This window comes from Cucurbita pepo, chromosome LG03 (assembly GCF_002806865.2).
Source record: "Cucurbita pepo subsp. pepo cultivar mu-cu-16 chromosome LG03, ASM280686v2, whole genome shotgun sequence".
Lineage (NCBI taxonomy): Eukaryota > Viridiplantae > Streptophyta > Magnoliopsida > Cucurbitales > Cucurbitaceae > Cucurbita > Cucurbita pepo.
In genome coordinates, this window is record NC_036640.1 from 12193775 (window position 1) to 12214428 (window position 20654).

The 20654-nt window shown below is 37.6% G+C and overlaps 4 protein-coding genes, 1 long non-coding RNA gene and 7 other non-coding genes across 13 annotated transcripts in view; 9 read left to right on the plus strand and 3 right to left on the minus strand.

The window, feature by feature from the left end:
- Nucleotides 1-3779, minus strand: part of LOC111791403 (dihydroxy-acid dehydratase, chloroplastic-like) — a 6904-nt gene extending 3125 nt beyond the window's left edge. The window contains exons 1-9 of the mRNA XM_023672727.1: nt 3083-3779; nt 2304-2375; nt 1836-1883; nt 1202-1356; nt 916-1110; nt 714-825; nt 508-577; nt 371-429; nt 176-299 (exon numbers count right to left, since the gene is read on the minus strand). Coding sequence (XP_023528495.1) covers nt 176-299; nt 371-429; nt 508-577; nt 714-825; nt 916-1110; nt 1202-1356; nt 1836-1883; nt 2304-2375; nt 3083-3646 — 1399 coding nt within the window. The 5' untranslated portion in view covers nt 3647-3779. The remainder of the gene's footprint in view (nt 1-175; nt 300-370; nt 430-507; nt 578-713; nt 826-915; nt 1111-1201; nt 1357-1835; nt 1884-2303; nt 2376-3082) is intronic.
- A 2769-nt stretch (nt 3780-6548) lies between these two features.
- Nucleotides 6549-10824, plus strand: LOC111790965 (ankyrin repeat domain-containing protein 13C-like). Of its 2 annotated transcripts, none has more exons than XM_023672111.1 (3): nt 6549-7289; nt 7416-9226; nt 10204-10824. In XM_023672111.1, exons 2-3 carry the CDS (start codon nt 7616-7618, stop codon nt 10549-10551), a joined length of 1959 nt encoding a protein of 652 aa, XP_023527879.1. In that variant the 5' UTR covers nt 6549-7289; nt 7416-7615; the 3' UTR covers nt 10552-10824. The 2 variants fall into 2 exon arrangements, with proteins under 2 accessions (XP_023527879.1, XP_023527878.1); XM_023672110.1 differs by having other exon boundaries at nt 6549-6711; nt 7182-9226.
- Nucleotides 10825-12129: 1305 nt separating this feature from the next.
- On the plus strand, nt 12130-14900 carry LOC111791642 (protein SULFUR DEFICIENCY-INDUCED 1-like). Its single transcript, XM_023673049.1, has 4 exons — nt 12130-12398; nt 13323-13535; nt 13708-13863; nt 14237-14900. Exons 1-4 carry the CDS (start codon nt 12294-12296, stop codon nt 14630-14632), a joined length of 870 nt encoding a protein of 289 aa, XP_023528817.1. The 5' UTR covers nt 12130-12293; the 3' UTR covers nt 14633-14900.
- On the minus strand, nt 14758-15616 carry LOC111791643. The gene is made up of 2 exons (XR_002814667.1): nt 15557-15616; nt 14758-15460 (listed from the first exon to the last, which is right to left on the minus strand). It is a non-coding gene; the product is annotated as an uncharacterized LOC111791643 (long non-coding RNA).
- Nucleotides 15617-15696: 80 nt separating this feature from the next.
- Nucleotides 15697-18494, minus strand: LOC111789630 (putative vesicle-associated membrane protein 726). Its single transcript, XM_023670262.1, has 6 exons — nt 18353-18494; nt 17996-18198; nt 17179-17320; nt 16874-16994; nt 16402-16464; nt 15697-16146 (listed from the first exon to the last, which is right to left on the minus strand). The coding sequence occupies exons 2-6, from the start codon at nt 18183-18185 to the stop codon at nt 16003-16005; spliced, it is 660 nt and encodes a 219-aa protein (XP_023526030.1). The 5' UTR covers nt 18186-18198; nt 18353-18494; the 3' UTR covers nt 15697-16002.
- A 1112-nt stretch (nt 18495-19606) lies between these two features.
- On the plus strand, nt 19607-19693 carry TRNAM-CAU. The gene is given in 2 exon segments: nt 19607-19644; nt 19658-19693. It is a non-coding gene; the product is annotated as a tRNA-Met (tRNA).
- Nucleotides 19694-19762: 69 nt separating this feature from the next.
- On the plus strand, nt 19763-19849 carry TRNAM-CAU. Its single transcript is given in 2 exon segments — nt 19763-19800; nt 19814-19849. It is a non-coding gene; the product is annotated as a tRNA-Met (tRNA).
- A 69-nt stretch (nt 19850-19918) lies between these two features.
- Nucleotides 19919-20005, plus strand: TRNAM-CAU. The gene is given in 2 exon segments: nt 19919-19956; nt 19970-20005. It is a non-coding gene; the product is annotated as a tRNA-Met (tRNA).
- A 69-nt stretch (nt 20006-20074) lies between these two features.
- Nucleotides 20075-20161, plus strand: TRNAM-CAU. Its single transcript is given in 2 exon segments — nt 20075-20112; nt 20126-20161. It is a non-coding gene; the product is annotated as a tRNA-Met (tRNA).
- Nucleotides 20162-20230: 69 nt separating this feature from the next.
- Nucleotides 20231-20317, plus strand: TRNAM-CAU. Its single transcript is given in 2 exon segments — nt 20231-20268; nt 20282-20317. It is a non-coding gene; the product is annotated as a tRNA-Met (tRNA).
- Nucleotides 20318-20386: 69 nt separating this feature from the next.
- TRNAM-CAU lies at nt 20387-20473 on the plus strand. The gene is given in 2 exon segments: nt 20387-20424; nt 20438-20473. It is a non-coding gene; the product is annotated as a tRNA-Met (tRNA).
- A 69-nt stretch (nt 20474-20542) lies between these two features.
- TRNAM-CAU lies at nt 20543-20629 on the plus strand. The gene is given in 2 exon segments: nt 20543-20580; nt 20594-20629. It is a non-coding gene; the product is annotated as a tRNA-Met (tRNA).
- The last annotated feature ends 25 nt before the right edge of the window (nt 20630-20654 follow it).

Here is a 20654-nt window from a genome sequence, read left to right on the forward strand (position 1 = left end):
AAGATGTACGTTCTGATAAATGATGAGATTCAGAGCCACAATTCGAGGGCGAAGCAGTTGTTAAATGAAAAGTTCGTTGTTTCCTCATTTTTTTAAAAGCAAAGATGAATCAAAATTTTAACTGTGAATAACGTTTTTGGTTCATAAAGCATCTCGAAAGCTCAGTAAATGGTACCAGAGAAATATAGCCCCTCCTTGCCAGTAATCTTAGCCACCGAACCCTCGGGAGCAAGGTTTCCATATAATATTTGAAGGTGCCCTGTTTCCTTGATGGGATTGTCCAAGCTTCTGATAACATCCTGCATTCAAAGCATAAAAGGTAGTTATAAAGTGTTCCTTCAGATTTTCACCTCTATTGTAGCCAACATACCTGCCCTTCAGATAGAGGTAGGAAAAGCTTAGCATTTTCGGCCAGCGTCTTTCCCGTAACTGAAAACAAAAAATAACATCACCAATGGAAATAGAAGTTAAATTGCAAATGCCATCGACGTGTTTGCTAAAACATACCAGTCATACAATCTCCATCTAAAAGTTCGTTCTCCAACAGATAGCGAATGACTGCAGGTGTTCCTCCAATCTATCAAAACAAATATTCAATACTTATCAAGAAGCATGATGGTAAACTTGTTGCACCCGTACATACTACAGTAAACCATAAGCACTAGTGGTAGCATTTTATATGACTGGCAATGAGATGAAAATAAACTCCAGACCTTGTGAATGTCCTCCATTACATATTTTCCACTAGGCTTAAGATCGGCAAGGAAGGGAACCCGATCGCTAACCTTCTGAAAATCATCAAGGGTTAAATCCAAACCAACAGACCTGCCAAGAATCATTACATTAGCCCACAAAGATATCTATAGTAAAAGGAGTAGAACGTCGATGAACAATTTTACATCAAGCTCTCCTCACCTTGCTATAGCAATCAAGTGTAGCACTGCATTAGTGGAACCACCCAAAGCCATAACAACAACCATTGCATTTCGTAGTGATTTTTCCGTAATAATATCCCGTGGTTTCAAATCCATCTTCAATAGATCCAGAAGATATTTTCCAGCTAAACGGCACTCGTCCAACTTTAGTGGATCCTCAGCAGGTGTTGACGAGCTTTAGGAAACATGAATCAGATAAGAAATAGGATAAATCTTGAGAATATCTTTGCTCCAAACTAATGTTGTGGACTGGAGATATAGCTTACCTGTAAGGAAGAGACATGCCCATGGTTTCAATAGCAGAAGCCATTGTATTAGCTGTATACATACCACCACAAGCCCCAGCCCCTGGGCAGGAGTTGCGGACAACACTCTTCCTCTGCTCATCACTTATTGACCCGCTAACATATTCTCCATATACCTAAGTACCATAATTAAAAGATGTTAAATGGAAACTTAAAATTTGGAAGAACAAATTTGACGAACGCAGTCATTAAGATTTTTTTAAACAGGCATCAACATATACAGCTCGATATCACATACAAACAAATTCAAATGACCTACTTTCTACTTTCTTAAATTTCTTTAAAATGTCAAATGACCTACTTTCTATTTTCTTAAATTTCTTAAAGATGTCAAATGACCATGCTCCATATTCTTTTTGTTCTTACATATATGCATGCAAACTTTTATAAAGTACTAATTCCAGCAGTTGCATGCTTATGCAGACCCAGAGAAATCGTCCCTGAAAGAAAGTTATGTTCATGCATTTGACATATACATAACGAGCTTTTAATGCATAAATAACTTAATATGTTAAAATAAATAAATTTCAAGATTTTTGAATGAAATAACTAAAAAATGAAAACTTCTCATACTTTGCCTTTAATATGCACGTACCTGAAATGCAGACACTATGTCGTATGTATTGCCTTGAAAATGACCGGGCTGCAAAAGAAAAAACGACAGAAAAGAATGTAAAATTACAAACAACTTCAGAAACTTGCACTAATTAGCTTGAATTCAAATGAGGACAAAATACTAGTGTCTAAGTGAAAGTAGGAGGATGATAAACATGCAGCTATTAGCAACAAACTCAGTAATGATACTTTAAAATGTGAAGGCTCTGAAACTGATCATCTTCTGTAGTTCTACTCTGATAAAGATGGTGAGAAAAAAAATGCAAGGAATCGAAGACACGAATTGAACACATTCCATTGTGCTAAATTAAATACAGACCATTTACAAGTGAAGAACTTTTAGCAAAGTTTTAGAAGTAAGACACAACACCAGCTTCATGATAAACATGAGAATCAATTGAAAGATTATATTCAAGTCCTGGATATGAGCAAAATCCAAGTCCCAAACCTTGATGGTTCCACCATAAACCATAATACTTGGTCGATTCAGCCTACCCATCGCCATTATTGTTCCCGGCATCTGTAGAATAGCCAGTTATCAGTACACAGTTGTAATGTGGAAAAAGAAAATCTTCTAATGCTTTTCATGGAGATTTTTTCTCTTTTCTTTGTAACTTGACTTCTAAATTTTCATGCAAAAAAAGGTGAAATAAAAAACGGCATGCTGGTTAATCAGAAAAAGAAAAAAAAAATGAAGCCGGTGCCCACACAAGATCACACCCCGTTTAGTAAGGTCAATTTTACAGACATGTAACCAATATTTCTCCAAGGATTTTTCTTTACCTCCTACTAGATCAAACTCAATGATTGTCGATAAAATCTAAGATATAACATTCTTGTAATATTAAAAATCGTGCGTATTTCCTAACATTGTTCTTTGTTTTCTAATCTTAAAGAACGTCTTTAAGACTGTCACCAAATTTTGAAAACTAAAAGATGTGGTTTAACCTGTTTTCGTTTTAATTTGACTAAGATTTCAGGAGTGAACTAAACAGAGGAACTGTATGCACAATAGTTTACATAAGCTTACACAGCAAACCGATGTCAAAATTTAACAATAGAGGTTAATCGATCGGGAATGGCACAAGGAAAACAGAGAAATGAAAAGGGGAAAAGCAATTCAAATTTCAAAACCAGTTCGCAAATATGAGTAAGCAAGATGAAAAAGACGACCAGATTCTGTGCAAAAAATAGCTGGAAATGGGAAGAAAATGAACGAAAACTCACATTCTTATCACATCCAGGGATGGAGATATTTCCGTCGTACCACTGAGCACTCATAACAGTCTCAATGCTATCGGCAATCAAGTCCCTCGACTGCAAGCTATAGCACATGCCTCTAGTCCCCATGGAAATGGCATCACTAACGCCAATCGTATTGAACCTAAAGCCAACCATGCCGGCCGCATTAACCCCATATTTGACAGCCTCGGAGAGCTTCAACAAGTGCATATTGCATGTATTGCCCTCATACCATACCGACGAAATCCCAATCTGAGGCTTCTTGAGATCGTCATCGGAGAGACCAACGCCGTGTAGAATCGCCTGAGAGCCACCCTGGGACTTCGGCTCAGTAACGCGAGAGCTGTACTTGTTAAGCTTTTGAACGCCAGGGGAACTGGGAGATGGAGAGTCTACGGACACCGGCGGCGGCGGAGATGGCGTAGTGACATTAGAAGTCGAGGCTCTGACAAAGAGGGAACGACCTCGTCGGACATTGGTATGGACAGGTGGTCTGACTGTGGTGAACGGGATGGCGCGTGGAGACGGAGCTATGATCGCCGATTGCATTTTGGCGCCGGAAAGGGACGGCAGCGGCAGCGGCAGCGGCAGCGGCAGAATCAGGGTTTAAGAAGGCTGCGGCTACAATGCTAGATAGCAACAGGGAGGCAGGAGAATACTCGTTCGAGAACAATAAGAAGAGTGCTGACATCGAATCTTATTAGTAAACGATCCCATCTTGGCTTTGTGAGCGGTTTCTTTTTTTCTTTTCTTTTTTTAATTATTCCTTCTTTTTCTAAAAATTAACTTGTTTTTAATTTAATTAATCAACTATATTAAATATTAAACTTTTACATTTAAGTTCTTAAATAAAATATTAAGTTTCAATTATATTGATAATACTTAGTTTAATTTTTAATTTTACTTATAAATATTGATTACTAGTCTTTTAATTAAAATTTATATTAATAATACATTTTAATTATTTTATTAATTGTCGTCAAACATATATAAAAATATAAATTATTAGATAAGACATAAATTATCATTTTAAAAATTAAAAAATATATATAAAGACAAAACCATGGGACAAATACAGTGGACACTCGTAGTTTGTGTCCCACACACACCAACGGTGAGAAAGGACAAAAAAATTCCAACTTATCCATAGTTTCCTTTTTTAATACTATTTTAGCATTAATTATTCACATTATACTTATTCCATTTTAGTTCACATGGGTATAATTCTTATCTTATTCAATATATATACATAATTTAAAATATTATAATATTAATTAAAATTATTTGATTATTTTAAAATTAATGAACGAATAATTTTAACCATAACTTTAAAAAAAAAANAAAAAAAAAAAAAAAAAAAAAAAAAAAAAAAAAAAAAAAAAAAAAAAAAAAAAAAAAAACTATTCAATTATATAGTTTAATTTTATACTCAATGAGTCAGTGAGAAATTAATATTTGGAGACTTATTTTATTTAATTCACATGGGTATAATTTTATAAATTTTATTTATTTAATTTAATACCTATTATTCACATGTAGTTATTGTATAAGTATACATAATTTAAAATATTATAATATTAACTAAAATGATTTGATGAATATTACCATTTAAATTTATGTTTGGACAATTTTATTTGTATGAACGAATAATTTTAACAATATCATTAAAAAAAATAATTCAATTTTATATTTAATTAATCAATGGAGTTTTTGTAATTATTAGTATTAAATACGTTAATTAATCAATGGGATAATTATTAGGTGCACCTTTAAGATTTGTAGATTTTATTATTTTTTAAAATTTTTAAAATAAAATTAGAATGATTAAATTTTAAAAGTGTATTTTAAGTCCCAGTTAAATTTTTAGAGTGAAATAATTAGTTTGAAATTTATGCCATAACAAATATATTTTCATTTTTAAAATAAAAGATATATTTAAATTAAAATGGATAAACATAATGGTTTAAAAAATGTAAAAATAATAATAAATTACATGAGAATATGGGAGAGACTCGTAAAATAATTGACTTAAAATAAGGAAATTATTTAAATGTATGCAAAGTACGATAATTTAATGTATGAAATAAAGTTTTTGTGGCCTCGACTTTTTCCTCTATCAGGTGACGACAATGCAAATTATGATAAAATAAATGTATAATATGTATAGATTTAAATTTTATGTATTTATAATGATATCGGGTTAGGGGCTTGAGCCCAAGACCCATGTGCCTCTGCGGGTGATTCGAAATGGATAGAACGCTGGTGAGGGTGGTCCAGTAGTCGTGTCCCACTTGACATCAAAGTTCCATCCCATAAATAAAATAAAATATTAATTGTGTTCATATTAGCCACACAAATTTAATATATTCAATTGAGACTATAAAGGTTGAATTATAGAAACGTTTTAGTATGAGACGAGTTTAATTTTTTTTTTTTTAAATAAAAAATTATATTTAGATTAAAAGTTATTGTTTTTTATTAGAAGTCAACTCGATCACTCGGATAATAGGGTTTACAATCAAATTCAATTATACCGTTAATATCCTTACGAAAATAAATAATATTTATAATATTTGATATTAAAATTTTATGAGATTTTATTTATTATTAATAAGTATACTTTTTCATTGAATTAAAATAAATCTAACAGACGAACCATCAAATGGGCTTTTCTAAGTGGGCTTTCCTTAGTGGGCCTCTGTCGCTCTACTACGGGTTCTTTGTTCAACTATTTATTTATGTTTTATAAATATTATATAAAATATTAAAGAAAAAATAAATAAATTTTGATATTTAAAGTGATTAAATCGCAAGTATTTAAACTCTAAATTTTAAATTTCCTCAAATTAAATATTAAATTTAAAAATTATTACAGTATTTACTTCCAGGTTAAATTAATTTTTTAAAATTGTACAAAAAAAAAAAAAAAAACTAAATTAATAAACAAAGCATAATTAGCTGTGACAACTAATTTAGGGCTTTAATCACGTTGGATAATCAGGTGACAAATATTCAAATTTTAAAATAAATACAATAATTAAAGTCAATAAAAAATTTAGAGTGGTGCGGATCCAGCCCACTAGCGTTTTATTTTCCGCTCTATTTTTTTCTCCTAAATCACGCGTTTCATTAAATAAATAAATAAACGTTCAAATATATTTGAAACCGTATTTTTTTTAATAAATAATTTCTTAAATTTTTTAGAATAAAAAGTAATTGAAACCTTCTTTATTAAGCAATCACTAATCAACAGATTAATGCACTAATTGCCATTTTAAAAGTCAAAATTTATTAATTTTTTTAATTTGTATTTGTTTTTATTTTATAAAGGGCACAAAAACAATTATTTAAAAAAAAATATTAAAATTAAAGAATATTAAAAAAATTAAACAGTAACAAAAAAAAAAAAACCTATTAGGGTGTTAAAAGTTTTGGTCTGTTACTAAATTTTGGTAAAATTAATAGAAAATTGAATGGGGAAAGGAGGAAGAAAGAGGAAGTAGAAGTGCAAGTCTGGCTCACATGGCGACTTTCCATTTTGGACAATCTGTGTTCTTCCGGCTTCGGTTTACCCTCCGCTGTGTTCTTATCTCTTAATCTTTCAGTTCGTGAAGGTAAAATTATCGAGAGATAAAACCCTTGGATTTCAATTTCTTTCGCTTTCTATTATGCATTTGATTTCATTTGATTTTTGAACGCGTTGTTCTCTTTGACAAAACCTCCCCAAATCCCCTTTCGTGTACTATTTTTTCTCCAATTCTACGTTCTCGTAGATCTCGCTGTTTCAATTTTTCTTTGTCTGCCTACCAACCGCTTGCGCGACCATTTTTTTGTTTGTTGTTCGTCTTTTTGATACAAACATTGCTTGGATGGTGGGGTTTTCCTGCTTTTTCCTGTGTTCTTTTCTTGATTCCTTTACATATTTTTATCCATTTCTTTACAGATTCGGCTGCTTTTGATTGTTTTTGTTCTTTTTTTTCCCTTCCAATTTATAATTCGTGCTTCACGCACCCACATGCATGTTTTTGGGTTTGTCTGATCTGGATTGGATCACAAGGGTCTTATGTTCTTTTTCTACTTGTAGAGAGAGAAAGAGAGGAGAGAGAGAGAGAGGGTGGGGTTTTGGCTCTTTTCCTGCAATCTTGGTCTCTCGAGGGGTCATGGAAGAAGCACACAGGAGGAGGAGGAGAAGGTGAGATTTCTTGAATTGAAGGATATTGCCACTGGCCCATTTGATAAACCTTTCTTCTTTGTATGATATTGGCGTCAACGTTTTCTATTGGGCTGTCGGTTGTCTTCTCGTGACGGTCTGGTGTAGTCAATTGTGGCTGCTGGAACTTCGGAAAGGGTTCAAGGAATTCTTCTTTTTGTTGGATAATTATGATCTGGGGGTTATTCTTCATAGTTGAATCTACTTCTACTTAATCATTATGTCCTTGCTCGTGTGCTCCCCTGTGATTCTTGATCTCTGTTGAGTTTTTGAGTTGAATGACTGTTGATTTTGAATGTTCTTGAGCCATGGCTGGTATCGATGTTTCGAAGTATGTGCATAGTCCGGTACACAAGGCTGTGGCCACCAGAGATTATACCAATCTCAAGAGAATCTTTGCAGGCCTTCCTCGGCTTTGCAATCCTTCTGAGATTCACACTGAGGCTGCTTCATTAGCTGAGGAAAGCAAGGCTGAGGCCATTTCTGCTATGGTTGATTGTCGAGATGTCCCGAATCGGGATACTCCACTGCATTTGGCTGTAAAGCTTGGGGATGAGACTGCTACCGAAATGCTTATGGTTGCAGGGGCAGATTGGAGCTTGCAGAATGAGAATGGTTGGAGTGCACTTCAGGAAGCAATTTGCAGTAGACAAGAAGGGATTGCTATGATAATTGTTCGGCACTACCAGCCTTTGGCTTGGGCAAAATGGTGTCGGAGATTGCCTCGCTTGACTGAGACTATGCGAAGAATGAAGGATTTCTACATGGAAATCACATTCCACTTCGAGAGTTCGGTGATCCCTTTCATATCTAGAATCGCTCCTTCAGATACTTACAAGATTTGGAAAAGAGGTGCTAACTTGAGGGCAGATATGACACTGGCTGGTTTTGATGGATTTAGGATCCAACGTGCCGACCAGAGCGTTCTTTTTCTTGGCGATGGGACTGAGGATGGGAAAGTACCTTCTGGTTCACTCTGTATGGTCTCACACAAGGAGAAGGAGGTAATGAATGCTTTGGACGGTGCTGGTGCTCAAGCAACTGAAGAAGAGATTAGACAAGAAGTGACAGCAATGTCTCGGACTAATATATTTAGACCCGGGATTGACGTCACTCAGGCTGTTCTTTTGCCCCAGTTGACTTGGAGGCGCCAGGAGAAAACCGAATTGGTGGGTGCCTGGAAAGCTAAAGTATACGATATGCATAATGTGGTCGTTAGTATCAAATCCAGGAGGGTCCCTGGGGCAATGACGGATGATGAATTCTTCACATCATGTAATGAAAATGAAACTGAGAGCGAGGAGTTTGCTGACATTTTAACCGAGGATGAACGAAAGCAACTTGAGAATGCACTTAAATTAGATTCAACTGATTTGGCTTCTTCTGAGAATGGTGACGGGACTATTGCGCATCGGCACAGTTGTGTTGAACAAAGGGAAGTTCCTGTCGAGGATGTAAATGGATGTAGAAATGGAGAGATTCGACCAGAAAAGAAAGGATGGTTCGGGGGATGGAGGAAACGGGATAGCAAAAACGAAGGACAAAAGAAGATTGCTCCTCCAAGAAGCTCCCTTTCTATGGATGATAAGGTAGGTGATCTTCTAGGGGACTCTCCTACCGAAAATCATAGCAGCATCCCTGGAAGACATTCTGTTGAGATAGTCTCTGAACACCGAAGAGGAAGGGAAGCGAGAGCTACCTCTTCGACTTCTGAGAGCAAAAATCGGCATAAGGATGGGAGTCACGAAAACGAGTACAAGAAAGGGTTAAGACCCGTTCTTTGGCTCTCTCCGAACTTTCCTCTACAAACCGATGAACTATTGCCATTGCTGGATATTTTAGCTAACAAGGTCAAGGCGGTTCGGCGTTTGAGAGAACTGCTTACCACAAAACTCCCACTGGGAACGTTTCCAGTCAAGGTATTGTACTTGTTATGTTGAGCTGAATTTTATATTTAACGAAGCAAAACTGGAAGATAGTTTTTCACGTTATTTTTTCTTAATTGTTCGCTTGGTTCTAGTATTCCCTCAATATATAGTTGGGAAGTGAAATTTTGCATATGGCATGCGTAGAGAAGTCTGCTAGCATTGGATCGATCTGAATATTTTAGATTTTACATTCACAAGCCTGCTCTTTTTGCTCGTCTCCCTGTCGATGTGGCGCTTCTAAGTTATTGCCGTTCAAAGCCCGATAATTAACTTGTTATCTCTAGCTTTTACGAGTCGATAATGTTTGATTCTGGTGTTACACCTACCTACTGGTCTCAATATCTCAAGTTTCATGGTTCTGAGGCTAGTAAGACTATGATATCTGAATTTTTCTCATCATTTCTTAGTGTATATATATACCTATACATATATAGATATAGATACAGATACATAGATATAGATATGGTAATGGCCCAGGCCCACCGTTGGCAAATATTGTCCTCTTTAGGCTTTCCCTTAAGGTTATTAAAATGCGTCTCTTAGGGAAAGGTTTTCATGCCCTTATAAAGGGTGTTTCGTTCTCCTCCCCAACCGACGTGAGATCTCACAAATATAGATATAGATAGACAGGGCGTTAATTAAATACCCAATGAGTTACTTTGATCAGTGCTCTTGTGAGTTAGTTATTGAATCATGGCTGGTCAATCTGCACATAGCATTACTCATAGAACGAGAACAGCCTGATGGCTATGAAGAAGTAATTTCCTTCTGGCATTTGTTGGCTAGATCGAGTCAGATTACTCGTATTTTCATTTTCTTCCTTTCCCGATCGTTAGTTTTAAACATGGTGAAGTTTTTTTTTTCTTTTTAATGAAAAACCGTGTTCGTTTCGAGCTGGAGGTAGCAAGTAGGATGATTGAATGCATTTTTCAGTTAAGTTAGTTATTGATGCTGTACTTTCTATACAGGTTGCCATCCCTGTGGTTCCAACCATCAGAGTGATTGTTACCTTCACAAAGTATGAAGAACTTCAACCGGTGGACGAGTTCGCAACGCCCCCATCAAGCCCTACAGCTGCAGCAGCAGGCAGGGAGAGCCCTTCCGCCACAAATGCCTCGAGTTCATCTTGGTTTCAGTGGATAAAAGCCCCGTATCAACGCACGAGTTCATCGTCCAGTGTTTCTAGCAGTAGGATAGAAACTCTCGAAGACCCATTCGCCATCCCCCGTGATTACACCTGGGTTACCGCTGAAGCAAAGAAAAAGAAAATGCAGGAAAAGAACAAAGCAAAGAAAGCGAGAAGTCGCCGTGATTGATCGAATCAAAGGAAGTCGAAACACCGGTGAGAGGCTCATTCAAAACAAATTAGAAGAACAGATACGAGGTAGGAAATAGTTTTTACTCGTTTAAAAATTCATCGATTCGTGTTTACTTTGAAGGAAGAAATTCTTGTAGGAAATCATCGCCCGGGTAGAAAGAATAACACACTGTTGTGAATTTTTACAATTTTTACACCATTTACTTTCACTTCTTACATTGTTCTCTTAATTAACAAGCTCATGGGGTAATATTTTCGTGTATATTTTGTATTTAAAAATGTCAATTTTATATTTTATATTTTATTTTATTTACCAGAAAAAAGAATGATGAACAAAATCTAATCAGCTTGGTGGTCTAATCGAAGCCTGAGATAAGGTTTTTTCCTGTCTTGATTGCTTATGCCGGCCTGTCGTTTAGGTGTTTGGATTGTCGGCCAATATGGCCGACACGAGGAACCTGTCGTTTCCTTGACGTGGCGGCGATGTGTTCGTCCTCGTCCTGTGGGAAAAAGTAAAAGTAAAGCCTTTTGTAGACCAGGCATCACTTTATTATTTTAAAACGTAAAAAATATTAAATACATTTTACTAATATAAATAAAATATAAATAATAGATATTTTAACCCCCTTGCATCCGTGAACAACAGATAACTATCTTTTGGCTAACTTAGCCTCTCCCTCGGGATCAACAAGGGGTAGTACAGGAATATTCACTTGTTGTCCATTGTTTACACCTTTCGGCCTGATCTTAGGCCCCCTCCGTGGACAAACCTTGGAACCCTTAAGTTTTTGGGGGCATTGGATTCTCACCCATGTTTGCTTTACTCAAGCCAACATTCTCACTTTCGCTTCGTCCACCACTGCTCGTGCGGGTGCTTCCCTCTAAGGCGGAACGCTCCCCTACCGAAGCAGTTTTACATCCCACCGTTTCGGCAGATCGCTTAGCCCCCGCTCATCTTCAGCCCCCACNAGGCCCTGACTCACCCTCCGTGGACGAACCTTGCGGAGGAACCCTTAGGTTTTCGGGGCATTGGATTCTCACCAATGTTTGCGTTACTCAAGCCGACATTCTCGCTTCCGCTTCGTCCACCACTGCTCGCGCGGGTGCTTCCCTCTAAGGCGGAACGCTCCCCTACCGATGCATTTTTACATCCCACAGCTTCGGCAGATCGCTTAGCCCCGTTCATCTTCGGCGCAAGAGTGCTCGATCATTTTAAAAAAACAAAACGTTCATTTATTAATTTAAATATTTATTTGATTTTTTTAATATATATATATATATATATATTTTTTTTTTAAGATTTATTGAAAGTATATTAAATTTTAAATTATTAGGGGTAAAATTGAGGGACTAAAGTGTCTTTTCACGAGGTTTCACCAAAATGCCACAAAAAATGGATGTTGGCAGAGTAGATGGGAGGATTATCCTAACTACTTGTATTTGTAATTCTCGAAAAGGTAAGCGCCACGTGTCAAATTCTGATTCGTTACTACGACTTACAATACATTAATGAACTTGGACGGGGTGTCGTCTAGTTTCATCCCCTTGTAAGAACGCGCAAAAACGTCAATACGAACCCGAAAGCCTCCATTGTTGCGACCTCTAGAGATATGAAAATTCTCTCGTTTCGCTCTTTAGATCAATGGTTGCTTTGTGCTTTTAGAACGTGAAAGTGCGTGTAAATCTTTCTAATTTAGAGAGAGGGGATTTTGAATCTGTTTTGTTTGATCGGGAAGGACGATGAGCGACGGGAAGAAAGGAGATCAAAACTTGGAAGCTCCATTTCATGTTGTTCATAAGCTTCCTGCCGGTGATAGTCCCTATGTTCGAGCCAAACACGTCCAGGTATTCAACTTGGAATTAATTCATCAAGTTCATATAACGAACTGTAAGGATCATAATTCTCTGCTTTTTATATTTGATGTCTCGTTTCGTTCAATTTCTGTTCCGTGTATGGATGTATATTTATTGTTTGCACCGAGTTTCTGCCGGTTTTGGTGTTGGATTAGTTTCTCCGCAGTACAAATAAGATCCGTTTTGAATGTTGATTAACTTGTTTATCAGTAGGAAAACCGATTTTTCTAGAAAATGAATCTGAGACGGAAAATTTTCAGTCGATAACCATGAAAAAGGATATTCAGTTCATTATTACCAATAGCTTTTATACGGACGAATTTGGAAACTTTTGACTCTTGCTATACCTCATTTATCCTCAATCTGCTGAACTATATAAATGATCATTGTTATAGGGAATTGAAGTTTCATATTGTTCTCATTATAATGGATTGAAATGAAACTTTTTAAAATTCGAGGTATAATTGAAATGAACCTCATCTGAACTATTTTGATAATTTAAATAAAGAATTCAAGAATCTGCAATTATATTTGAACGCTTACAGTCCCAATTTTGGCATCTCCATTTCCTTCATAAATGCTCTTCATTCATAAATGCTCTTCATTCTTAAGTTGAGAAAATTTGAATTCTAAAATAAATTAGAATAGGAGATTGTGTTAGGAATCACGACTCTACATATGATATTGTCCAGTTTAAACATAAGGTCACTTTATTTTGTACTTTTCCAAAAGGCTTCATGCCAATGAAATGTATTCTTTTACTTGTAAATCCATGATCATTTCTTAAATTAGCCAACGTCATCCTAACCCTTCTCAATAAATTGGACTAGAACATAGAATATTGTGTTGATTGTGCTTTACGTTTCTTTTGACTCCTGCTTTCTAACGAATTGTCTATTATTTCTGCAAATTCAGCTCGTTGAGAAGGATCCAGAAGCAGCCATAGTCCTCTTTTGGAAGGCAATAAATGCGGGAGATAGAGTAGATAGTGCTCTGAAAGACATGGCAGTCGTCATGAAACAGCAAGATAGAGCACAAGAAGCCATTGAAGCCATAAATTCTTTCAGGGATCGCTGCTCCAAACAAGCTCAGGAGTCATTGGACAATGTTCTCATTGACTTGTACAAGGTAAACAAAAGATTTGGTTTCTGTGTTTTTGATAGTCAAAATCATATAATGTCTTAACCCCCTTAGAGCTAATTACTTAAAAAAATTATTCAAATTCAAAATTCCTCAAGTTGCATGTTTGTGGAAAGCATTTATGAAAACTTATGTGTTGTCGTTTTGACATGCTTGGCAGAAATGTGGAAGAGTTGAGGAGCAGATAGATCTGTTGAAGCAGAAACTTCGGATGATTAATCAAGGAGAAGCCTTCAATGGAAAGCCCACAAAGACAGCTCGCTCTCACGGAAAGAAGTTTCAGGTCACCATCAGGCAAGAGACTTCAAGGATACTGGTATGTGTCGGATGAAAGTTCACGTTGGCTAATTTAGGAAATGATCATGGGTTTATAATCAAGGAATACTATCTCCATTGGTATGAGGCCTTTTGGGGAAGCCCAAAACAAAGCCACGAAAGCTTATACTCAAAGGAGATAATATCATACTATTGTGGAGAGTCGTGTTCATTTAACCGTATGAACAGACCGCCCTCAATTCACTCCCCTTCTATTCGAAGGAAAGGAAACTTTTAAACATACAGAAACCAAACTAAAAAATAAACAAAAGATGCCTCCAATGGCATAGGAAAAGCTTAAATCTTAACTGTCTTGCATATATATGAAGGCTTTGTAGTTTGATATTAAAAAACATGAAACTCCGCCATTGCAGGGTAACTTGGGATGGGCGTATATGCAGCAAGAGAACCACAGAGCAGCAGAAGCCGTATACCAAAAGGCCCAAATCATAGACCCAGATGCAAACAAGGCCTGTAACTTGAGCCTGTGCCTGATGAAGCAATCTCGACATTCAGAAGCAAGGCTAGTGCTGGAACAAGTGCTGCAGAACAAGATTGCAGGATCCAACGACCAGAAATCAAGAAAACGAGCCGAAGAACTGATGAGGGAATTGGAAGAATCCCAATCGGCAAACAAGTCGTTTACTGAAGATGGATTCATCATCGAGGGACTTGATCAGTTGGTGATGAACCAATGGTCGCCGTTGAGATCTAGAAGGCTTCCAATTTTTGAAGAAATTTCCCAATTTAGAGATCAATTGGCTTGTTGATCCAATTTGGACTGGAGAGCTTATTTGGAGTTTAGAGTTTTGCGCCTTCCAGGTGTGTTTACTTCTTTTTTCTTTTCTTATTTTTCTTTTATTTTATACGTGAGAGAGATAGAGAGAGGGTGATGTGATTGGTTAAGAAGACTTTAAGAGCAGGGTGACGAAAGAAAGCTTGTTGTCATTTTGTGTTGTATAGTTGCAGGAGAGAGTCCATATCTCTTCCGTGTACACAATGGTTTCATTCAATAATGTAGTTGGTATTGATGACCAGCAGCAGATATAGTCCAAAAAATATGATGATTTTTACTTTTAAAGACAGAGTTTGAGGGTGTTAAATAATGGTTTTACCCCTTGGAAATAAATGCGATCACTTTCTCGTTGGTATAAGTTTGACAAATGTAACAAAGAAGATAATCCTCTAATGGATGAGATTCTCTTTCTTTTTGGGGCCAACCAACTTTTGGAGTAAAAAAATTATTCTCAAATCAAAGTGAATATGAGATGCGAAAGGCTTTACTTTCTCCCCTTTTTTTTCCCGGTCCAATATTTGAAGGAAGGCGAATCAGTCCATTCTATTTTTGTTTCACCTTCACCCTCCCGTGATTTTTGTTTCGCCTTCACCCTCCCGTGTACCCACCTTAGGCGGGGCGACTAAGATAAGCAAGCCCGTCCAATCCTCTAAGCATTACCCCTTTCCCGCCTTCGACTTCAAGCGGTAACCAGCTTGCTACTCTAACAGGTGGGTTTACTCTAACAGGTGGGTTTGAGCTAGTTGAAAAGTGTCTTTCGCTTCTCTTACTCCACTCTTTTCTCCTTCCTTCTTCCTCGTTCCTAGCCATCCAATTAGATATATATAGAAAGTTCTTTTACCATAAAGCCGATAAAGAATAAGAAATTGTAAGAGTTGTAGTAAAGAACCTTCCTTACCGAGTTAGTGGTCCGGATATCATGAGTGATAAAGGCTGAAATCTTGCAAAGAAATATGATGAAAAACAAACTAAAAAGTAACCGGTTATAGATNAAAAAAAAAAAAAAAAAAAAAAAAAATTACCAAAAAACAAAGAACATAAAAAAGGAAGTATCACTATTATTACATATCGGAGGATCCACAACATGAACCATAATAAACCGGGTCTACCTGAAGATTAAGGAATTGCTTATATATATATGTATCTATACATCAATACAAAATACAAAATACAGACTATCCTAGCAGAAAGGTGATGGGAATTGGGTACTACAGCCTAGAGAGAGATTCAAAGACATCAAAAATCAAAGATCTGCGAGTTGGGTATGCGAATCTATCTACCGAGAACGATCGTCCACCAATGTAGAGAGCCAGTGTACAATGTCGAGGGAAATCGAGATGGAACTTAACAATGAAAGCCATGACAGACCGACAAAATAATGATGAGAATCAAAGCAATGACAATACCGAGAACGATCAGTTTTATCTTCATATTCTGGAACCACATCTTCCTCCTCATTTTCTTTCCCTGCGTCCTGAAATCCTGAGCCTGAAATACAAAAGAATCCAATTCATCAACTTGGAATGAAAATAGCCTTAAAAAAAGGTGGCAATGCATCTTCAGGTTATTTATAAATTTTGGTTCTAATCAGTTGCTTTTCTTCATTGATTATCAAGATAGTGTATTTGAAGAAGACAAATCGATAAATGCAATCGAAGCCTAAACTCTGAGGTTGCTTCTGATCAAGCGACATGAATTTTACACAATCAACATAAAAATGTAAGAAATTTTTATTCAACCAACCTGTGAGCGGAGATTCTCTGTTTTATCCACTAACAACTCGATTTTCTCACCACGATCGAGAACCTGCCAAACAGATAAAAAAAAAAATAGTTGTTTCATGATTAAAATGTCATCCAAAAGGCCCCTTTTCAAGTTCAGTTCCACAAAAATTCCTCAGTAGATTTCAAGGTATCCTAATTATTCAGATACATGCAAGCCATGCAAGCATACATAACCTGGGGTGACATACCACCAAATCGAGCATTTAACTAATTCAAATGCACGCACATATAGGGGCGTGTATGTGATACGGGGAGATGAAACAGTTCATTATTTGCATCCCTACCCACCAAAAAAGAATAGAAACAAAAAGGTAAAAAAAGAAAGAAAGAAAAAATGTTTGAATTAACAAAGGACATGAACAGCATTTTAAATTATTGAAAACAATCCTTCACTCTAACAAAATCAACAAAATATTATTACGGCTCTTTACCTTCTCGATGTTTTCCATCATAACACCCTTGACTTCAGAAACCTGAGCCTTCACCTTAGCAAGCTTGCTGATCTCTTCAGGATGATCCACACAATATTGCATATGCTCCTTTAATTTTGATCTACAAAAATTAATTTGCCAATGAGTTCTAAAAATTGTATCAGAACACATCAGTTATCAATGGTTTCCATCTCATGGTTGGTACATTGGTTTATGTTTCTTATCTTCTTCACTAACTTCTTCTTCAGTTTAAAAAAAAAACATTTCTAAATATGTATTTAAGAACAGGAAATTAGAAAGAGTACCCAAATTCTTTGTTCAGACTGTTGGCAACAGCAGTCGCAGCTTTCCCACCACCATATCTCTTGTTGAAGTCTTCCTTGACGCGCTCAAGAAAAGCAATAGGAACTTGTCTACCAGCAGCTTCAACAGCAACTACACAATAAGCTGCAGAAAACGGAACAGAAAGTTAGATGTAAATAAAATCATGAGGGAACTTAATGGTTGGAATCGATCATAAGTGATCATAAGGAGCTTATGCAATCCACCAACAGCTAACCAAGTTTTTAATACAAGCAATTGCAACTGAGCAAATAAAACAATGCCAAGTTCTTCACATTGATACCTCCATTTCTAATTCAGTATTTTTGCTCAGCTTAGATCAGCCTGGATTCGAAACAGTGCATTTTCCCTCCAAGGTGATCTCGTGCTCCTTTCTTTTCGAGGTAACCAAAAACACGAATTCTTTCTCTCTCTCTCTCTCTCTTTATTATTATTATTTTTTTTTTCTTTAAAAAAGGAAATAACTCCGATCGTTTTAGCCGCCTTTTAGTGTTTATAAACCAACCTCAATTCTCGTGGAACTATAAAATATCCACCGATCAAGATAAGCAAAATGTCCGAATCTGATGTGATTCAAGATGTACCATGAGCTATAATACACTAACACACTAATGACCAAACCTTCAGAAGATTAAAAAAACGATGGATCTGTAACAGTGACGAAATGACATTGAAAACGAAGAGAAGAATCTCGTAAAGGAAAGCTCAACAAACGAATAAATCATAACGAGATCTGGATCAAAACAAACTGTAGCATTAATTCAGATAAATGAAACGTACTGAATCCGTTCTCGACGAGATAATTGAAGGTGTGGCCATCGCAGTTGTAGGTGAACTTATTATTCGAAGCAGGGAGCTTCTGGAGGCATTGAGAGGCGATGCTAGTGAAATTTCCGGTGAACTCTGTATACTCAGCGAGAATCACCGTTCCTCTAGCCACAAAGCTGTAGATCAACGACTGTTGCCCCATTTCCGAAAGAACCCTAACTCAACAACAATCATAGATCGAGATTTAAGAAGATCGATGCAATGCCAAAGAAACAAAATCAAAACAAACAAACAAACAAACACAGAGCGAACTTCAGGACAATGGAGAAGATCAAACCAGATCGGCGAAGGAGGCTGAAAAATCCTTACCAATACTAGCTGCTTCCAAACTCCTCTTCGAGTGAGCGCGTATATAGAGCGAGACGGAAATTTCGGGGTTCAAAATATCGGAAGAGGAGGTTCCTCAACGCTTACCTTTACCTTTAAATATAGTTGGGAACTGCAAGGGAGCATTACGAACGTCGGTTGAGACTTGGGGGACTGTACGACATAAATATATTTAAATAAAAATAAAAATAATAATAATAAATCCGAATTTAAACGCTCCCCCGGTTCTTTTTGAATTTCGAATCTTTTTTTCCTGCTTAAATCATCTAACTAAGTTATTGCCTATTTAGTTCACTCTTGAATAAGCACGATGTTTGAGTTCGAGTCTCCTTCCACGGCTTAAAACTTACGTTTTTATGTATTATTTCACTTTCTGATAACGGGTATTTTCATCTTTCCATCACAGTACTAGTTCACAATCGAGCCACTCTTGCCCCAATTCTTTTTCGTGGGCTTCTTTGAGGCCCAAACATAGGTGGGTCATGTATCTCGAGGTCCATACCAATGAGGGGCGGTGGTGAAATTAACTAGTGCGTGAGTCTCATAGCCAAAGAGTGATCCTGAGGTCAAGAGTTCGAGCTTCTCAAACCAAAATTCTTTTTTCATTCGCTTCTTTGAAGTCCAAGTAGATCAGTGTGTACTTCAAGGTTTATACTAATAGGCGTGGTGACGTAGTTGGCTAGCGCATAGGTCTCATAGCTTGGAGAGTGATCATGTGGTCAAGAATTTGAGCCTCTCTCACCCCAATTATTTTTTTCGTTGGTTTCTTTGAGGTCCAAGTAGGTCAGCGTGTACCTCAAGCCTGTACCAGCAGGGGGTGATCCTGAGGTCGAGAATTCGAGCCTCTCTCACCCCAATGAATTTTTTCATCGGTTTCTTTGAGGTCCAAGTAGGTCAACGTGTACCTCAAAGCCCATATCAATAGGGGGTGGTGGCGCAGTTGGCTAGCGCGTAGGTCTCATAGCTTTGTAGTGTGATCCTGAGGTCGAGAGTTCGAGCCTCTCTCACCTCAATTATTTTTTTCATCGGTTTCTTTGAGGTCCAAGTAGGTCAACGTGTACCTCAAGGCCCACATTAGCAAGGGGTGGTGGCGCAGTTGGCTAGCGCGTAGGTCTCATAGCTTTGTAGAGTGATCCTGAGGTTGAGAGTTCGAGCCTCTCTCACCCCATTTATTTTTTTCATCGGTTTCTTTGAGGTCAAGTAGGTCAACGTGTACCTCAAGGCACACATCAGTAAGGGGTGGTGGCGCAGTTGGCTAGCGCGTAGGTCTCATAGCTTTGTAGAGTGATCCTGAGGTCGAGAGTTCGAGCCTCTCTCACCCCAATTATTTTTTTCATCGGTTTCTTTGAGGTCCAAGTAGGTCAACGTGTACCTCAAGGCCCACATCAGCAAGGGGTGGTGGCGCAGTTGGCTAGCGCGTAGGTCTCATAGCTTTGTAGAGTGATCCTGAGGTCGAGAGTTCGAGCCTCTCTCACCCCAATTATTTTTTTCATCGGTTTCTTTGAGGTCCAAGTAGGTCAACGTGTACCTCAAGGCCCACATCAGCAAGGGGTGGTGGCGCAGTTGGCTAGCGCGTAGGTCTCATAGCTTTGTAGAGTGATCCTGAGGTCGAGAGTTCGAGCCTCTCTCACCCCAATTATTTTTTTCATCGGTTTCTTTGAGGTCCAAGTAGGTCAACGTGTACCTCAAGGCCCACATCAGCAAGGGGTGGTGGCGCAGTTGGCTAGCGCGTAGGTCTCATAGCTTTGTAGAGTGATCCTGAGGTCGAGAGTTCGAGCCTCTCTCACCCCAATTATTTTTTTCATCGGTTTCTTTGAGGTCCAAGTAGGTCAACGTGTACCTCAAGGCCCACATCAGCAAGGGGTGGTGGCGCAGTTGGCTAGCGCGTAGGTCTCATAGCTTTGTAGAGTGATCCTGAGGTCGAGAGTTCGAGCCTCTCTCACCCCAATTATTTTTTTCATCGGTTTCTTTGAGGTCCAAGTAGGTCAACGTGTACCTCAAGGCCCACATCAGCAAGGGGTGGTGGCGCAGTTGGCTAGCGCGTAGGTCTCATAGCTTTGTAGAGTGATCCTGAGGTCGAGAGTTCGAGCCTCTCTCACCCCAATTATTTTTTTCATCGGTTTCTTTGAGGTCCAAGTAGGTCAACGTGTACCTCAAGGCCCACATCAGCAAGGGGTGGTGGCGCAGTTGGCTAGCGCGTAGGTCTCATAGCTTTGTAGAGTGATCCTGAGGTCGAGAGTTCGAGCCTCTCTCACCCCAATTATTTTTTTCATCGGTTTCTTTG

Coding starts and splice junctions, on each gene's coding strand:
- LOC111790965 (XM_023672111.1), top strand. CDS start 7,616: ATGGCTGGTATCGATGTTTCGAAGTATGTGCATAGTCCGGTACACAAG. Junction 9,227..10,203: donor TGGGAACGTTTCCAGTCAAG/GTATTGTACTTG, acceptor CTTTCTATACAG/GTTGCCATCCCTGTGGTTCC.
- LOC111791642 (XM_023673049.1), top strand. CDS start 12,294: ATGAGCGACGGGAAGAAAGGAGATCAAAACTTGGAAGCTCCATTTCAT. Junction 12,399..13,322: donor TTCGAGCCAAACACGTCCAG/GTATTCAACTTG, acceptor CTGCAAATTCAG/CTCGTTGAGAAGGATCCAGA. Junction 13,864..14,236: donor AAGAGACTTCAAGGATACTG/GTATGTGTCGGA, acceptor CCGCCATTGCAG/GGTAACTTGGGATGGGCGTA.
- LOC111789630 (XM_023670262.1), bottom strand. CDS start 18,185: ATGGGGCAACAGTCGTTGATCTACAGCTTTGTGGCTAGAGGAACGGTG. Junction 16,465..16,873: donor TGATGGAAAACATCGAGAAG/GTAAAGAGCCGT, acceptor TCTGTTTGGCAG/GTTCTCGATCGTGGTGAGAA. Junction 16,147..16,401: donor CAGAGAATCTCCGCTCACAG/GTTGGTTGAATA, acceptor TTTGTATTTCAG/GCTCAGGATTTCAGGACGCA.